We start from the raw sequence: 18,616 nt of genomic DNA on the forward strand, positions 1-18,616 counted from the left end.
TTTAAGGGTGGTGCTGGGTAAGGCAGATCTATTGTGTTTGGATAGGCTGGTATGTCGTTTGTAGTGTTTGTCTGTTTTATCTTTGTAGTTGGTAGTATTTACAAATGAGTAGTTTAATTTAGCAGTATCCTTGTGATGATTTCTATTATGAGCACTGGTAGTAAGTTATCTAGCTGGCAGTTCGTATATCTTCGGTAATCTCGGGCGTAGCTTAGAGTTCCTTTGTGTGATCACATGTTAGTTATAATACGTTTATGAGTAAGTTCCTTTCCTAAGGTCTGTCCCATGCTTAGGGAGGTCACATCTAGTCTAAGAGTACATTCGGGGATTTCAGTGGGCATATCTAGGGGGGGGGGTGTTCATAGGAGACATTATCAACCTAAGGGCAGTCAGGTGAAGGGAGATAATAAACATTGTGAACATGGACCAAATGAGTAATTCAGGCATGCACGCTTGTACAAACCAGGTTAATTCAATGGGCTGATCAAACTAAACAGAAACTTGAAGAGTGCATAGGCAGTTGCAATTGAGTTAAAGGATCTCTAGGGTAGCAGGGTATAGTTATCATAAAATAAACATTGTAGTAATGCTAGACAATGTGGGTAAAGGCTGGCAGTATTAATGAATCAGATATAACTATAGGCAATAGTATTGATAATCAACAAAGGCAATTTGTAAATGCAGGCATTCGATAACAATGGATAGACAGCAGGTTATGGATGTCATACATGTGCTAATCGTATAGGCATTGTGGGGAACCCATATTTTCACACGCTAATGTGCAAAAGCTAAGCGTGGTGGTCACTGACACCAATGAATGTGCTAAATTATGCATAGAGAGGCAATTTGTTATCAATGTCAATAACGCAGCGAGTGAAGATGTAGTAGCAAGACGTTAGTTGGTAGTCTATAAGGGATTTACGTGATAACGTTTGTAGTTATCTACGCTGTGGCGAGCATGGGCTGGACTGACGTAAGTAGTATTTGCAAGGCAATTCAAGTGCAAAGAGAATCATGGCACCTGGCTCCTGTGGCGCTCTGTCAGCTCTGTCAGCACAGGCCTTCTTTCCTAGGCCTTACTTCATAGGCCGACTAGAAGCCTGCCAGCTAATGGGGAAGTGAATAAACAATGCAGCAGCCAATCCAATGCGAGGGAGGCCGGGCACACAGTGCTACAAGATCAGGCAAAATTTCAAATCTGGGCAGGGGCCATCTTGGAAGCTTTTTGCTTCGTGGTTTCTAATGGATTTGGGTCACTGAAACGAAATCTGCATCTACTTCAATGCAGGTAGCTTGTTAAAGACTAGAAGATTGTGGATGTCAGGGAAAACCTAACAGCTGGTAGCGCGGATCGGGGGTGCAGTGAGGGGCTTCAAGGCAGTGGGTTAAAATGCCTAGAGCTTACATCCTCTGCACAGTGCTTCTGAGTTGGGTATGCTGCTCCTTGTTACTGCCGTGTGTGAGATGAGGATAATGTTTGGAAAAGGTGATTCGGAAGGGAAATGGTTTGGAGTGCCTTTGCTCCGAATCAACTGCTCACATGCGTACATAAGATGTTACATAAATGACAATTGTGCATTTCGGTAAGTTAACATGCAAATGTTGTTGGTTCGTAAGGAGCAAAGAACATGCACCTCACATCATTTAAAATACACAAGTGATGTGCTTCTCTTTGAGAAATAGGTAAAGCAGCATCCTCCTCATTGTGCCAGATGTCTCTGCAACTGAGCCATTTTGGCTGAAAATATTTCCAAATAGACAATAGAGAGTGAAATAGGACTGCAATCAGTGGGGTCTTCCACATTAATAACTTTTTTTGCCACATTTCTTCGATATAAAAATTCCTGGTCTGTGACCAATCAACAAAAGAGATATTGCGTACATTACAATTTACTGATGTATTACCCCTGTGATTGAAATGCACTTATTTCTAATAACCACTACTTCTCCCGGTGTGTGTTTTATTGACAGTTTTTCTGAGTACAATTGTTTTCATGCTGAATTTAAGGTGGGTTGTTAAATAATAGCCCTACTGATTGTTTGCATGTCTTTTATCTAGAATGGTTGGTGTCCGATGGGCCATGTCTACACTTTTGTACTGGTTATTTCACATTTGAGTGGTTAAAACAATTTGGTTTCTGAATTAAGGTTGGATGTTAAATTAAAAAACCGTCTGTCACCCTGACTAATTGCATACACTGGCGTGATAGCGGCCCCCGCAGTCGCCGCGATGCGGGGGGCCCCGCAACCACATGGCCTGGGAGGGAGCCCCACTTGAAGTAAAAAATTAAAATAAAAAAAATCTAAATTGTTTTTTTAAATGTTTCTGTTTGAATGCACTGTAACAGAAATTATTTCTTTATGAAAGCAGAGTGAATACAAAAAGAAACTTTTTTTTGAAGTCCAGAGGCTACCCCCACCCCATGACATGAAGACCCTAGGCTGGAGGCCTCCATGTGATGGGGTGGGGGAAACCCTATGATTTCCAAAATAAATACTTTATTTTTTAAGTCACCATGCCTTCATAAAGAAATTATTTCCGTTATGGCTCAGTCCTTAATGGAAAAAATGTCTTTATGAAGTCAGAGTGACTTAAAAAAGAAACAATTTATTTTTGAAGTATTATGGCTCCCCTCAACCCCATGACATGTGCGTGTGTGAGTGTATGGGGAAAGAGTGCACACAAATGTATGGGTGGCTGGGTATGCGTGTGTGAGTTTTTGGTGAAAGGATGAACACTTAAATGTAAGGGTGCATGCGTTGGTGTGCCTGTATGGTGAAAGGGTGCACACATAAATGTATAGGTGACTGTCTGTGTGAGTGCATGGTGAAAGGGTGCACCCTTAAATGTATAGGTGGCTGCCTGTGTGAGTGTAGTGTGAAAGGGTGCACACAAATGTATGGGTGGCTGGGTGTGCGTGTACGGTGAAAAGATGCACACTTAAATTTATGGGTGCCTGGATGTGTGTGCATGTATGGTGAAAGGTTGCACACTTAAATGTATCGGTGGATGCCTGGGTGTGCCTGTATGGTGAATGAGTGCACACTTAAATGTATGGATGGCTGGGTGTGCGTGTGTGTATATATGGTAAATGGTGTGTGTGCTTGTGTTCCGGGGTGCAACAAAACCTACATTTCAGGGGGGGCTAATCCATCAAATGTTGGGAGAGACGCTAACTTCTTTATGCATTTTAATGAGACTATTCTAGTGCAGCATAAAAGTTACAAGCAGTTAACTCTCTCCTTTAAGTCTGAACACACCCACTTATGGGCTGCTGTGAGAATGGCTGGTCCCCTGTTCCCTCTCTACCCTTCAAATCACTCCCCTGGCAGTACTAAACCAACATCACAATTTTAATTGCCTACAAACAAAAATTTGGCATTTGAATGCAGGTACTAACAGTGAAATGCTGTACATTAGTAATTACTGGGCCAGGCCCTTGTTAACAGCGAACCCAGGTGCCATTTAACATCTGTGTCCTTTTCTGTCCGGCAACTGCTCTGTAGGTCAGCCAGGTCAACATAGCCCACAATTTCAGGGGGGGGTGCTAAAGCCCAGTCAGCTCAATGGTGTTGCACCACTACTTGTGTTTAATGCCTTGATTACTTATTGGTAATCTTCTTTACTCCTAGCCCTATTCTTCCTCATCCCAGTACTTTTGTATGAAGCAGTACTTGTGAATGAGACACTATGCCCTATGCACTATGCCTCATACACAAGTACTGGGTCGAGGAATAGGTAAAAGAAGGTAATGCCTGACTTAGCTACCTGTAATCTACATAAATCCTAGTCCCACTCTTCCTCATTCCAGTACTTACCTATGAGGCAAGGAGCCTCATACGTAAGCACTGGGACAAGGAAGAGGGGTGTGGAGGTAATTCTGGGCCAATGAGCTTATTTTGGAGGTTGTGGTAGAGGATGCTAGGAAGAGAGGGGATTGTGCGATAAATCATAACGTTCGTCAATGTCCATGATAAGCAGGCATGATATGTGGTAATAGTGGCTAGAGAGGCATTTTGATGCAGCCAGTCTAGTCCTTCCTTATTTTGGTAGGACTTTTTTAACTGGGCATTTATGATAAAACAGTCCTGCTAAGTGTAATTACCTGGCTAGACTAGCATTTGGGTTCTGCCAGTCTAGCCGTTTCTTACTGCGGCACCGTATATTTTTCTGGGCATCTGTGATAAAATTATATGATATATGTTAAGTCATATATAACACACCTGTGCACAAGTGTTTTTAGGGAAGGAAAACAGGGAGGACAAGACAAATGATCTTATTAAACTATGTGTCATTCAGATCGTGCAAGTGCGAGAATGAGAAGTGCAAGGGGAAAGGGAGGGGAGAAGTGCAAGGGAGAGGGGAGGGGAAAACAGGGCAGCAATGCTCTGAGTAAGTGCAGCTAGGACAGTGCGGCTCTGGGTACTGCAAGGAGAACAAGGGACTGTAGGGTTCCAGTTACAGCCCCTAACTGCGTGGTAGGCCTGGAGGAAGTGCAAGTGTGACTGATCAAGAAAGTGCCTGGACTCAGTTAGACTAAGGGTACCCAAGCAACCAGTAGGTACAGCAGACATGTAGGTCAGCAGGGGAGGGAGAGAGAGAAAGCAGAGCAGAAGAGAAACATTTTGAGCTGCTTCCGGAACTTCCGGTGGTCTGGCTCAAGTCTGGGAGGGGCAGGGAGGCCATTCCAGAGGGAAGCACCTACAGAGGTGAGAGATGTACCCCCCACTCTCTGCCTGGAGAAGCATCTAACCCTTTTTGAAGAGAGTGTTGGACGTAGTGGGATCCCAGCCCCAGAAAGCCTTGTGCACAATGCAAAGGGTCTTGAACTTGATCCTTGCAGCCACCGGGAGCCAGTGGAGAGATTTGATGGCTGGGGAGAAACGGTCCTGTAGAGGAGGTCCCAGACATGGCCTGCACCCCATCCCCTCATTTCGGGGTACCAGGAGTGTACTCGCCAAGGTATGTGACGTATGAGCAGCAAATGAACCAACAAAGAGCTGCACTGGGACTCTGCCTAGTATACATCAGAAGATCCATACCTGTTGAAGCGCCCATAACCAGACAACCCTGGGCAGCACAGTACCCTATCAGACAGCCATACCAGCTGCTGAGACGAAATGAAGAGTACCTACAGATGGTCCATGAAGAGACCCAAAGAGCCTTAATGGAAGGCCAGTGGAAATGACATAAGAGCCTGAACAGACTCGTGAATTAACAAAAATGGCTATCGAAGATAGCACGCCAATGCGAGCAGTTGTGAAAATATATGTAATGGACGCAGGAAAGAGACTATGTTAAAACGTGAGGAAACGTTGCTACGAGACAAAATGGAAGCAACCAACCAGTTAAATGTGTGTAAATAGGCTTGGAACGCAAGAAGCTAAATATCGATACTGCTTGCAATGCTTAGTAGAAGATTAGAGCGCCAAGCGCCAACCATATATCTACCTCAATAAGGCACATTATACAAGTGTGACTCCATTTTGTAAAAGCAGAAATGTACCCAGGTTGCGAGGGGCCTGACAGGCCGAGTTTCAGAACCCAGCCAGAGTCAAGAGAAGGAGCGGAATCGAAACTCAACAAAGAGTGGCTCATGCCAGGGGAAATCGAGGTCAACCAGAGAAAGGGAGGAGAGCGTCAGCTAACAAGACTCAAACTTCAGAGCATACCAGCCTGCCCCATGAAGGTCAAGATAAGGGGGACCCATGCAGGTGGTGAAGCCGAAACAGAATTAAATACACTAAAAGCTGGAAACTGAAGCAGATTCATGGTGAACAGACATGTGACCAGCCAGGCGCGAAGAGGTACCACCACCTGATGTCATCCAGGACCCGAGGATGCTATAACTTTTCCTGATAAGAGGCTACAGTTTCGAGGCCATACCCAGTCAACTAATTGACACAAAGCCCTAAGATACTGATTGATGGAAGGGAGGCAGGTTGAAACTTGGGACACCAGGCACATGGGTGTCCATGCTGCATGCTGCTAATTAAAATGGGTATTTATGTCTAGGGGTGTAACCTGCCCAATCACAATACACCGTGTTATCTGGAGTCCTATAGATAGTAGAACGAATAGGAGGTTGTACTTGTAGTGACGTCAATCACGTGTGATGTAGTGAGAAGGGCGTAGACACCCACCCGATAAGAATTATCCAATCCGCATGCTCTATTAACATATACAGATATAGCACCTATACTTAAGTTACCTTTCCTAACCAATTATACTGCATGTCGAGTTTTGTAGAATTAGACGTCAATGATGACGAATATTGCCTATAAGAATTGCTCTTCAACTGAAGTTCGAGGAAGTTGGAGTGAGACAGGTGATCGCAATGCTGCTGATTTCCATTTGTTTCTCTGTTTGATGAACCTGTCATTAAACGGACTTCCCTTTGCCAAACTACTGAGTCCTCATTATTGAGTCGTGTTGGAGTAAGTGAATCCTGCACCCCTAGTCCTCACATGGTTCAGCTATCTTGTTTTATAGGTACTAGAGGGTGCGCACTGATCTATGGGCCCGTCAGTGAAACCCCGCTCCTCTGTACAGTTCCCTGAGCATGAGGCCAAGGATAAGTCTTGCAGTCGTGATCTGGATTAGTTGTAGAGGCCGGAGAGTAGAGGAAGGCAGATTGAGAAAGTGGCTGTTGCAATAGTCCAGCCTAGAGAGAACCAGTGTTCTGGAGACAGTTAGCTTCTGGGGGAAGGTAAGAAAGGGAAGAGTCCCTTTGAGGAGGTGCAGCTAGTAGTGCAGCTAGTAGTGGGACTTTTTGGCGACATCCGAGATGTGAGGAGAGAAACAGAGAGTGGAGGTGAAGATGACACAGGAATGAACGAGAGCAGAGAGTAGGCTGAGGGGATCCTGAAGGAAAGATGAGTCTCATCCGCATAACACTGAACGTTAGAGGAGAAGGTAGAGATCAGGTGGGCCAAAGAGGCCAAGTAGAGGTTGAAAAACCAGGGTTAGAGGATAGAGCCCCGTGGAACGCCACAGTTAGAGAGGTGGCAGCGTGAAAGGGACCAAGTTGGACCTGGGAAGAGCGGTCCAAGAGGAAGGAGGTCAGTCACTCCAGGGCCTGATCCATGATGCCCAGGTTCTCACGGAGTCGATTGATCAGGATGGTGTGGTTGACAGTGTTGAAAGCAGAGTATAGTTCAAGGTGGATGAGTTCAGAAGGAATGCTGGAATCAAGGTTAGAGATCAGATCTTCACAGTTGTTCAGGGGAGCAGTTTCTGTGCCTCTGGCAGCTCTTAAGCCAGACTGATGGTCATGGAGACAACCAACAGATTCAGTGTGGAGAGTAAGTTGGGAGATGGCCAGCTTTTCCAAGAGTTTGGGAGAGGGGAAAGTTCCAGTGGCAAAAGAATGAGTACCAAAATTGGGCAAGTCTGGAGCAAGGGTGTCAATATTGTCCTTGATGGTTCTGGAGGAGCGGGCAAGCACCTGTTTCAACGACACTTCCATGGATGAGACTTGTCTAGAACCCGTCAGGTCTTAGAGAGAAAGAGGAGAAAGTAGGAGGAGAGGGAGAGATGGCCAATGGTGGGCCGAGAGAGGAAGGGGGTTAGGAAGAGGAGATAGTGGACAGGATGTCCTGCGTTTTAGTGGAGAATCGAGAGGCCAAAGCCGTGCAGAGGGCCTATTGAGGGAACAGGAGAGGTAGAGACCGAAAAGGATTGGCCAGTTCCTTGTAGATTTTAAAGAGTTTGGCTGTGTTGTTAGAGGCTGCAGAGACGCAGGCTTGAATGTGTGCTCTCTTCTTGATGAGTGTTACTGCTTCGACTGGAATTTTGGTGCAACCAGTCTAGGTATGTCTAAATGTGTCCTGGCATGTTTTACTGTAATGTTTTTTTACGTGTCTACACTGGTCTACATTGTGCAGCCAGTTGGCCATGTTTTCATTGTGGCATGGCATTTTTAATAGTAAAACATTCATGTTAATGTGCACTGTTGGTGACTTGCATGTATTGGATTGGTGTTATCCTACAAAACAATAGCAAACACTGTGGCTTTTTAGGCAATTCTTCTCAGAAAGTGTGCTGTATATTGCATTAAAACACATATTTATATCTTTCTCCTAGTGCAGTGTGCGGCATACCCCTTCAGCAGCACGTTTATGCGTATAGCATAAGCGTGGTTATCTAGGCCGGCACAGTGTGTGGGGTGACCTGTGATTTGTTGCCGAGTTGGGGTGGGGGCCCCTCAGCATGGCTCACAGTGGGGCCCCCAGATCTTGTGTTACGCCACTGATGGCATATGCTATTTTGGTCCATAATGTGGTGTCACCAACCAAACAACATGAGCAGTTCTATGCAGCAGGTCTATTGCAGGCCAAAATACATTGGTGATACTGACTCGTGAAATTGAACAAATCTAATCTGTAATGCAAAGATAACTAGATTTTAAGCTTATTAACAATTGAAAGACATGGACATGAATCAACTTTACTCAAACAATCAGATGTTTGCATTAAGTTGGAATTTCCTTTGGATAAACTGTTCAAATATCACAGACATAGAAAACGCATCCCTTCATGGAAGGTATTCTACTCAAAGAACTCAGTCAATTGTCAGTCACTTATCATATTATTATTTTTGACACTAAATGATATATTGACTACTCAGTTGTTAGAGAGTTTACAATTAGAAGCTGGTCATACTCACCATCACAGTTATGATATGCTTTGCTTGCGCTTCGTGGTCGAGTCTTTCAGAAATGTAGAGAACCCCACTGCTAGGGTCCATTCTAAATTTCTTCATGCTGATGGAATCTATACTGCTGTGGATAGTGTAGCTAAGTTTGTGCTTCTCGTCTTTATCAGTAGCAATGATCTGTAGTATCTCTGTATCGGGAAGCACATCCTCTGAAATGGTGACCTCATAACTTGGTTGCATGAATTCAGGTCCATTGTCATTATTGTCAAGCACTTTGATGAATACCTGCAAAAATGGGAACGCATATTTACATTTTACTTTTATTTCTATGGTAGACAAATGCTCAGGACCTAGATCATTTTGGCAAAGCTGAATTAACAGAAGATAATACCAGTATAATGAAGTTCATGGCTAAATGAACACAAAATTAGGGAGGCAGCATACACGATAGATTTGTTCCTCTATCAAATGTGTAAACACAATATGATATGATAAGTCATTTATAATGAGCCTGTACAGAAGTGTTTCTAGGCACGACAAGGCAAGGGAGGGAAGACAGAGGGAGGACAAGCCAAACAATCTTACTAGGCTTCGTGTCATTCAGATCGTGCGAGAACGAGAAGGGGAAAGGGAGGGGGGACGTGTAAGGAAGAGGGGAGGGGAAAACAGGGCAGCCATGATCTGTGTAAGTGCAGCCAGGGCAGCGCATCTCTGGTTAGTGCAAGGAGAACATGGGGCCAAGGAGTTACAGTTACAACCCCAAAGTGCGTGGTAGGCCCGGAGGAAGTGTAAGGGTGACTGATCAAGAAAGAGCCTGGCACATAGTGAGACTCTGAGGGTAGCCAGGCAAGCAGTCGGTACAGCAGACAGGTAGGTCGGGTAGGTCAGCAGGGGAGGGAGAGAGAGAAAGCAGAAGAGAAGAGGAATGTTTTGTGCTACTTCCAGAACTTCAAGTTGTCTGGCTCAAGTTTGAGAGGGGCAGGAAGGCCATTCTAGACAAAGGCACCTGCAGAGGAGAGAGGTCTACCCCACACTCTCTGCCTGGGAAGCGTCTAACCCAAGAGAGTTGGAGGTAGCTGAGCGAAGGAAGGTATTTTGGAAGAGGGTGTTGGATGTAGTGTGGGACCCAGCCCCAAAAAGCCTTGTGGACAATGCAAAGAGTCATGAACTTGATCGTTGCAGCCACCAGGAGCCAGTGGAGAGATTTCAGTGCTGGAGAGATATGGTCCCTGGGCTTGAGGCCAAGGATACGTTTCACAATCCTGTTCTGGATTAGTTGCAGGGGCCGCAGAGTAGAGGAAGGCAGATTGGGAAAGAGGCTTTTGCAGTAGCACAGCCTAGAGAGAACCAGGGCTCTGGAGACAGTGAGCTTCTGGGGGAAGTGAGAAAGGGAAGAGTCTCTTTGAGGAGGTGCAGCTGGTACTGGGACTAGTGAGCGACGTCCGAGATGTGAAGAGAGAAAGAGAAAGTGGAGTTGAAGATGACACCAAGGCGGACGGACAGAGTGAGAGAGGGAAAGCAGGGGTAGGGGTCCCAATAAGAAGGATCTCTGTCTTACTGGCATTAAGGCAGAGATCGTTGGAGGCGCACCAATCCTGAATCATGGATAGACAGTCAGGAATGAGCGAGAGAGGAGAGGAGCCTGAGGGGAGACTGAAGGAAAGCTGAGTACCATCCGCATAACACTGAAAGTTAGAGGAGAAGGTAGAGATCAGGTGGGCCAAGTAGAGGATGAAAAAACCAGGGGGAGAAGATAGAGCCCTGGTGAATGTCACAGGTAGAAAGAGAGGTGGCAGAGAAAAAGGGACCAAATTGGACCTGGGAGGGGCGGTCCAAAAGGTAGGAAGTCAGCCACTCCAGGGCCTGATCTATGATTCCCAGGGTCTCATGCAGTCGATTGATCAGGATGGCATGGTTGACCATGTCGAAAGCAGAACAAAGACAAGGTCAGAAGGAATGCTGGAATCAAGGTTAGTTGAGGAGTGGGTGCACAAGGGAGTGCTTAAGGGGAGAGGGGAAAGTTCCAGTGGCAAATGAGTGATTACAGAAATTGGCCAAGGCTGGAGTGAGGATTTCAATATGGCCCTTGATGGTTCTGGAGGAGCAGGGAAGAACCTGTTTGGGTGACACTTTCATAGATAAGACGTGCCCATACAAACCTCCTCAGGAGTTGTCAGAGAGAAAGAGGAGAATGGAGGAGGAGAGGAAGAGATGGCAAAAGGGGACAGAAAGAGGAAGAGGAGATAGAGGACAGGATGTCCTGAGGTTTAGTGAAGAAGTGAGAGGCCAGAGCCATACAGAGGGCCTTGGAGGGTAAAGGAGAGGTAGAGACTGCAACAGGATTGGCCAATTCCTTGCGGATTTTAACGAGTTTGGCCATGTTGTTAGAGGGCGCAGAGATGTGGGCTTGAATGTGTGCTCTCTTCTGGGACAGGACACCGAGTCTGTATTGCCTTCGAAGCAGGCGACAGGCCAGTTTGTCAGAGGATGCGCCTGGAGCCATCCACTTCCTCTCAGCCACCCTGCACTTGCTTTTCAGGATGGCGAGATCGGAATGATACTAAGAGTTGCACTTGGAGGTAGACTTCAGCCGGATTATCATGACAAGGGAAAGGATGTCCAGGCTGTTTATATGGTGTAATCAAACAACATAGATTTTGTGACCCCTTTTAATAAAATTGTGTTCTAAATAAGATTTATTCATCAGTGCCTCTTGAAAAATGTCCACAGGTAGGCTTGAATTGGGCAATTTCACATCCACAAATATGGTGAATTCTTTACTGCAAACTGTACCAATTTGAATAGTGACTGTATGCTTCTCCGTGTGAGGAAACCTTTGTAAGTGTGTGCATCTGTGCTTTCCCACATCTTCCTGCCAAGCAGAAAGGACTGCATACACAGTGCTTATGTTGGGATATTTTTTCCACAGAGACTTCTCTGGTGTATCTAATATTTTCCACCTAGAATTGAAATTGTCTGTATTGCCGACTTTTGCTTTTTACTTAACCTTCACACTGTGCGCTTTTCATCATGCACGCGGCAGGATTCCAACAGCCCTATCTGACTGTGTTTTCAGTAGTTCCTTTGAACTACAATTCCCGGCTTTGCATTGCCTCATAGACACGTCGGTGGCATGCGTATTCATGTTCATTCTTAAGAAACATGAGGCCCTGGTTCTTCTCCCTTATGATAACGCTGGCGCGCCTGTTCTTTCTTTCCCACAACAGCCTGTGTTGCGCCCGCCTAACGCACAGGTGAGTCAAGAGTCCCTGGAACTTCCAGATAAAACACGGATAATGACCGATATGTCTCCATCATCTGTGTTCATAGAGCAACATCTTAGAGGGATCTTTGTCCCCCATGTAACATTAAGCCTATTGGCAAAACTGTTTGTGACGATACCAATGAACAGACAAGTATACTTTTGAAACAAGAAACTTTGAATTATGATAACAACCAGACTGTGGCTACAATAGTTGAAAATACAGTTGTGACTCAAACCACCAACATATTCTGCTATTGACTTGAGTAGCATTTATTGGCCCCAGAGTGCGCTACAAAACCTCTGCTGCACGATACACCTGTTGCATGCCCTCCTAATAGACCTGAAATACCCATCAATGACATGAATAAACAGATTAAATGTCTGCTACTCAATACTAGATATCTTATTCGACATTCAATAGAGGTAGCTGAGTATGTCACTGAACATAAAATTGACTTGTTTGCCATCACTGAGTCATAGTTACATAATGCTGCAGGGCTAGCACTCGCTCTTACTGTACTGACAGGATATCATATCCTGAGACCACACCGACTTCATGCAAAAGGGACAGTGTGGCACTGATCCACGAGGAATCATTACAAGTTCACAGAATTGAGAGTATTGCATTATTGGGGTGTGAAGTGTTATATGCCAAACTGGCCTTTGATTCTAGCACTACCAATAACATGTTTCTCATCTACCGACCACCAAAGAATATGTCAGATTTTCTAATGCACCTGAGTGAACTTATCTCCTCCCACCTGAAACCATTATCTAGAACCATGATTATCAGTGACTTAAATCTCGGGTTCTTAGATAGTACCTATGCAATGGCTACCCTGGTAGGGTCTACTCTATAAATTGTGTGTTTTATTCAACCTGTCAATCTACCCACCCACAATAAAGGAAGGATTTTAGACTGGGTGCTTACCCACAACATTACTATCAGGGAGGCTGAAATCAATCCTTGGCCCTGGGCGGATCACTCTTTTGTTGTTCATGTTGAAGGTAGAACTACTAAACAGCTATGATTCCCTATATTTCCTGTGTTACTGACAACCTATCCAACTTTAACTCAGTTGAAGACTAGCCCAAAGTATACCAACATATGCTTGAGAACGTGGTTCACAGCGTGGCCCAAGTAAAGTCTTGCCTAGTGAGAACACAATCCGATAAAGCCTGGATCTCGGTGGATATTTGTGAGCTGAAAAAGATTAAGAATAAGGCACTGAAACAGTGGACAAAAACTTAAATACCTCAGGATAATGCCACTTATTCTTTTACCGCTAAAGCTTACAAACTCGCCATCTGGACGCAAAGAAATCATACTTTGATCAAAGAATTCCAGTCCAAATCTAGGAAGCTGGCTGTTTCTTGCCCATGACCATCTCAGGTGAAAAAAGACGCCAGTTGGTGTACGGTCATTCAGAATGCCTTCATCAACACGCTGACACTTATACAGATGGACATAGCAGCTAAACAGGCTTCAGGCAATAACTATAAAGTGGAACCCGGGTCCTTTGGGGATCACATGGTCATCTACTAATTTTGAATTTCAGCTGCTTAATAAAGACCAAGTGATACAAATCAATAAGAAACTCAAGCCTACAAATTTTAAAGTCAATCTTTGCCCAGCACTTACAGTGAAAGCTTGTGCCCCTCAGTTGATCCCGCTTATTACCAAATTCATAAATGCAACTTTCAAAGGAAAGTGTGTTCCACCTTGTGTTAAAAAGACATGGGTCTCTCCATTGATCAAAAAGCCATCACTGGACCTCAATGTACTGGGTAATTTTTGCCCCATTACCAACGTGCCCTATCTTTTGAAAATCCTCCACAACGTGGCCCAGATACAAATAGAGGAGTTCCTATCGAAACATGAGATCTTGGGAGGGGAACAATCAGGCTTTAGGTGTGCATACAGCACAGAATCACCTTACTAGAATTGAAAGATAACATCTTTAAATGTTTTGAAACATGCAATACGGCACTGCTTGAATCGCTCGATCTATCCGCAGCATTTGATCTGATGGACCATGCCATACTCACAGATCGTCTACTGCATACATTCTCCTTTTCTCCATCAGCAACCAAATGGATAAAATCATTCCTTTGGGATCGCAACGTCAATGTCTTTTTCAAAGATGCTATGACTGAGGAATTTTCAGTAGCATGTGGGGTCCCACAGGGGTCGGGTTTATCGCCCACGCTGGTCAACATATTTATGATACCATTGTTTGAACAACTGGACAGGGAAGGCATTGTGTACATCAGTTATGCTGATGTACACAATGCCTGATCCCCCTTACCGGAAACTTGACTTACTTTCCATCAATGCTACCTATGGTCAGTTCTGGTGAACTGAACATGAAGACCAAAGTAAGCAGCCTTGTCTCAAGTACTTCTTACCATCTCAAACTGCTTGCCCAGCTAAAACCATTCTTAAAACGTACCAATTTTGCCACCATCGCGCGGGCCATAATAGGAGCCAAACTTGATTACTCCTCTAGCCTCCTGATGGGCATTGTCAAGGGCAAAGTGATGCGGTTGCAGGTTGTTCAGAACTAGGCTGTTCATATCGTGGAGGGACTTCACAGGTCAGATCATGTGTCTGCAGCTCACTCGGCTTTACACTGGCTCCCGATTAGCAGCAGAATCTCTTTCAGAGTTCAATGTATCACGCATTAGTGCAAATATGGTGTAAGACCCAAATATCTGTCAAAATGTATAACATGGCTACCGGCCTGCAGGTTCTTAATATCCAATAATGACTGCCTTTTGGATACACCACAGGAAAGGCTTTCCACTGTTGCCCAAGGGTCTTTTCCCTATGTAGCCCCAAAAATGTGGAATGCATTGCTCCCTGACCTGAAAGCTTGTTCCTTTTTTGTTGCCTTCAAACGAGGACTGAAAACGGCTCTTTTTAACTAAACCACCCTTGTCTCTCCCTTGTCTCTGGCTTCTCCCGCTCAGTCTTGATTTGCACTTTCTGTTTTATGTATCCATACGTCTTGTCTAGGTGCCCCTACGCCTAAAGGCTTTCGTGTGGTGCCATATAAATATACATAAATAAATAAATGTTATTTACAGAATGTCAACAAGTCAATTAAATGTGTAGAATTTCGTTAATTGTTTACAAACAGGTAATTATTTCAAACAGTAATTAAATAAATAAAAGTCATGTAGTGCTGAATTAGCTTAATATATTGTTATATTTTAAAAAATGATAACAATTAGTAAGTCGAGATGGATTATGAATACTATTTATATATTAATTATATTCCGAGTGAAACACGTTTTTACTACAAGGAAATTCTGTGTTGCACATATGAGTTCCCAATTAGTTATCTAATGTATCACACTCCAGCCTAGATTGTTTAACAGAGGGTTTAGAATTTAATGAACTTCAAGAGATATTTATTTTAGTAAAGTTTGGATTTAATTGTATAGTATGTTACCAGATAAATCAAACTTCCTAAAATATTTTAATTGTTTGAGGGCGTTCGATATTTGTTGAGCTTTACTATTAGTAACTATTATTACTATTAGTAACCCCCCTATTGTTACCAACCCCTCTCCATAAGACACCTGCCCAATCCGCATAAAACATTCAGTAGGTGAGACCTTTAAAATATTACCCACTAACTCTCCAACAATATATACTGACAACTCCCTGTAGTCATGCTTTCACTAGATGCACTCCACTGAGATAATTCTTAACCATCACGCAAACTTCTTAACCACTGAAAATCACAGCTATGGTTCATCAAAGATATCCTGCTGCGATTCCTGGCAATCCTTTTATAACAGTGGACCACAACATTTCCTTCCCTCCTGTTTAAAAGGCTGTACTTAAAATATTTCAGCGTGCTCCCCTAACTTGAAATCCATACCAATATAATAACTGTGACCCTCCTTGCATACACAACACACACTGTAAAACATCCCAACATTGTGTGTTTACTGCCTATTTGCATATCTCACTCAGTTATTATTCTCTTTCCACTCCATTCTATGGTGCAATCAACCCAAGAGAGACATTTGTAATGGATGTACGTGATTATTTCGTATCCAAAAATGTCGAATTCGAAAATCACAAATTGGTCATGCCATTAAGTGAATAATAATGTACATGACCCCTGCCCGCTCTCCCCCAAACCCTCTACCCTTATAAACGTACCTCCTGATCCTCACTTACCTACATTTCATCGGCATGGCCACAGCTCCGTCCCTGCAATGCGAGTTCTGCCCCTTTGAGGGGAGGAGCTTCTGCCGCAGGGTCTCTTTCCTTTTTTTCCCCTGAATATTCTTCTTCATCCCCTGCTTTTCTTTTTAAAAGAAGAGGGGGACACCTCCACCACCCCTGAATTCCCTTCAGGTCAAAGGAGGGGAGCGGGAGACAACCCCGCTCCTCTTCTTCGACATTTTGGGATTGTGTTTTTTTACACTGCCGAATTTGCCATTTTCTCGCATGCAGGATAGTAGATGCAAGATTTGTGTGTTATACCATTTGCCATGACTGCATATAAGTAGGAACCTGGTTTCCACCTTATTAGGGATCATCACTGTAGTATAGTCTGACAGTCTGTATAAAGTAGCACTGCCCTGTAAGACAATGGGAATGTTCTCGAGCGAAAAGCTTGCATTTTGGCTAATTTGCGTATACACAATGTCTTCCTGATGTGATTTTGATCTGGAGCCGAGCTTCCAGCAATAGTTACTAGGCAGCGCTGTGGCATGTGTGACTTGCCTCAAATGGATTATTCTAATTTCACGTTTCAGGTGAACGTTTTTTTTTTCAAGCCTTTTTAATCCCACTATAACTTTGCTGATGTTTGCTAATCATGCCCCAATGTGGATCGTGGAGAATGTCTATGGAGTGCTGTTTCCCATATGGAAGTTGCACAAACCGAAGATCTGTTAAGAATAGGCAAAGGTAGTGGTGAAAAAGAATGGTGATAGAGGGGAAATCAAACAATTGGCGCTTCGGTATGTAGGGGTAAAGTAGACACACAAGTGTATACTGATGGATCCAGGGACCCTGACAGGCACACAGCAGGTTTGGCCTACTATTTTAAAGAGGAAGAGGAGTTTAAGATGGCAAAGCTATCAAATAATGTTTCCATATGCACGGCAGAGTTGATGGCAGTGATTATGGCAGAGATAAGAGTTATGGAGAAACAGCTGGCAAAAGTAGTGTGTGTTACAAGCTATAAATGAATGGAATGGCGATATAAAAGTTATAGTGTTTCTTATTAGACAGTGGATGGAGAAATGTACAGTCAGAAGGATGGGGATTGAGTTGGCATGGATACCCAGTCATCGTGGGAAAGTGGGTAAAAAGTTGGTGGATAGGGCTGTGTATGAGGCCTCTAACAGGGAAGTAGTGGATATAGAGATCCTCCTCGGTATGTCTGAGGTTCAGGTGGCTGTGAAAGGCAGAGTTAAGAGAAAATGGCAAATCAGATGGGATACAAGCAGGAAGGAGAGGCACTTTTGCATGGTACAAGTGAAGGTTTAGTGAAAAGATGTGGGGGAATGCAGAGTTGGCGCGCAGAGTGAAAACTATCTTGAATCGGTAGATCACTATATGGTGGGATGCGAAAAGTTCAGACTTTAGAGGGAATTTCTAATAGACAAGATGAGAAGCATTGGGGTTTCAGCGAGGAGTATATCTGACTTGTTTCCCCTCAAAACGGGGTCAGAGGCTAAGCATTGCAGTTTCCTCCTTCGGTATGCTAGGGAGACTAGGAAGTGGGAGGAGCTTTAGCGGAGGTGTGCAGCTGACAAGGGTGACTAACGGTGAGCATCATCTCTCCAGATGGAAGCCGCCAGCTCCAGCCCTTGAGGAGCCATCCCAAGAAGAAGACGACTGTCTGACTATTACTCTTTTATTTTGACACCCAAAAATGATCTCAGATCTTGATCTCAGAAAACCGCTCAATAAGAAATAAAATCTACACTATACACAGAGCCCAAACCTTCACCTCCTACAAGCCTACATGCTCCACTGCCTGAAAACTACCACACTCACTCCCCTTATATAATTGTTGGGCTGTTTCCACAAAATAATCTAGATCTGTATCTCTATTTTTAAAATGGCCGATTTTCAGAAATTAAAAGCATTGAATCCAGTACTGGTTCATGGGTGATATAAGTAACGTTTTAGGTAGCAGGGGCACCCGGCGCTCTGCCAAACTTTTAATAAACGACGGACTTGCATCAATCAAGTGATTTCTTTTGATCCCTTTGTGCCCAACTTGTTTCTTGTTTGCGAAAATCATTCCAGCAGTTTGGGCTGTGCGCGTTATCAAAGATTTGACATTTTCCCTGTAGGCAAACCAATGCATGAGGTGAAAAGCACACTCTTTTTTTTTAACCTTTATATATTTTTAACCATAGCACGGACTTCCACAAAATATTCCAGTTTTGCAGTGCCTGGCCAGACTTCCGGTTTGGAAAAATCTGTGCTGATCCATCCTACGGTTCAAAAGTTAGAATTGTTGTCTTTCTTCTTGATGATAGGTTACTACTCAACTAAAGAGCACCGCGACAAACACACACACACACACACACAAACACACACACATTCATCACATACACACAGACACACACACACATTCATGCACGCACACACACTCAATCAACAATTTAAAAGGTCTAACCATTTCTAGTGAACACCAGGCACTTGA

The 18,616-nt window shown here is 44.0% G+C and overlaps 1 protein-coding gene across 6 annotated transcripts in view; it reads right to left on the reverse strand.

Moving 5' to 3' along the window:
- FAT3 (FAT atypical cadherin 3) overlaps positions 1 to 18,616 on the reverse strand; it is a 1,069,235-nt gene that overhangs the window by 331,277 nt on the left and 719,342 nt on the right. For all 6 annotated transcript variants that reach the window (XM_069639361.1, XM_069639365.1, XM_069639363.1 and 3 more), the window contains one exon: positions 8,669 to 8,944. In XM_069639361.1, coding sequence (XP_069495462.1) covers positions 8,669 to 8,944 — 276 coding nt within the window. The remainder of the gene's footprint in view (positions 1 to 8,668; positions 8,945 to 18,616) is intronic.

Source organism: Ambystoma mexicanum, chromosome 7q (genome assembly GCF_040938575.1).
Source record: "Ambystoma mexicanum isolate Mex_15411 chromosome 7q, UKY_AmexF1_1, whole genome shotgun sequence".
Classification (NCBI taxonomy): Eukaryota; Metazoa; Chordata; class Amphibia; order Caudata; family Ambystomatidae; genus Ambystoma; species Ambystoma mexicanum.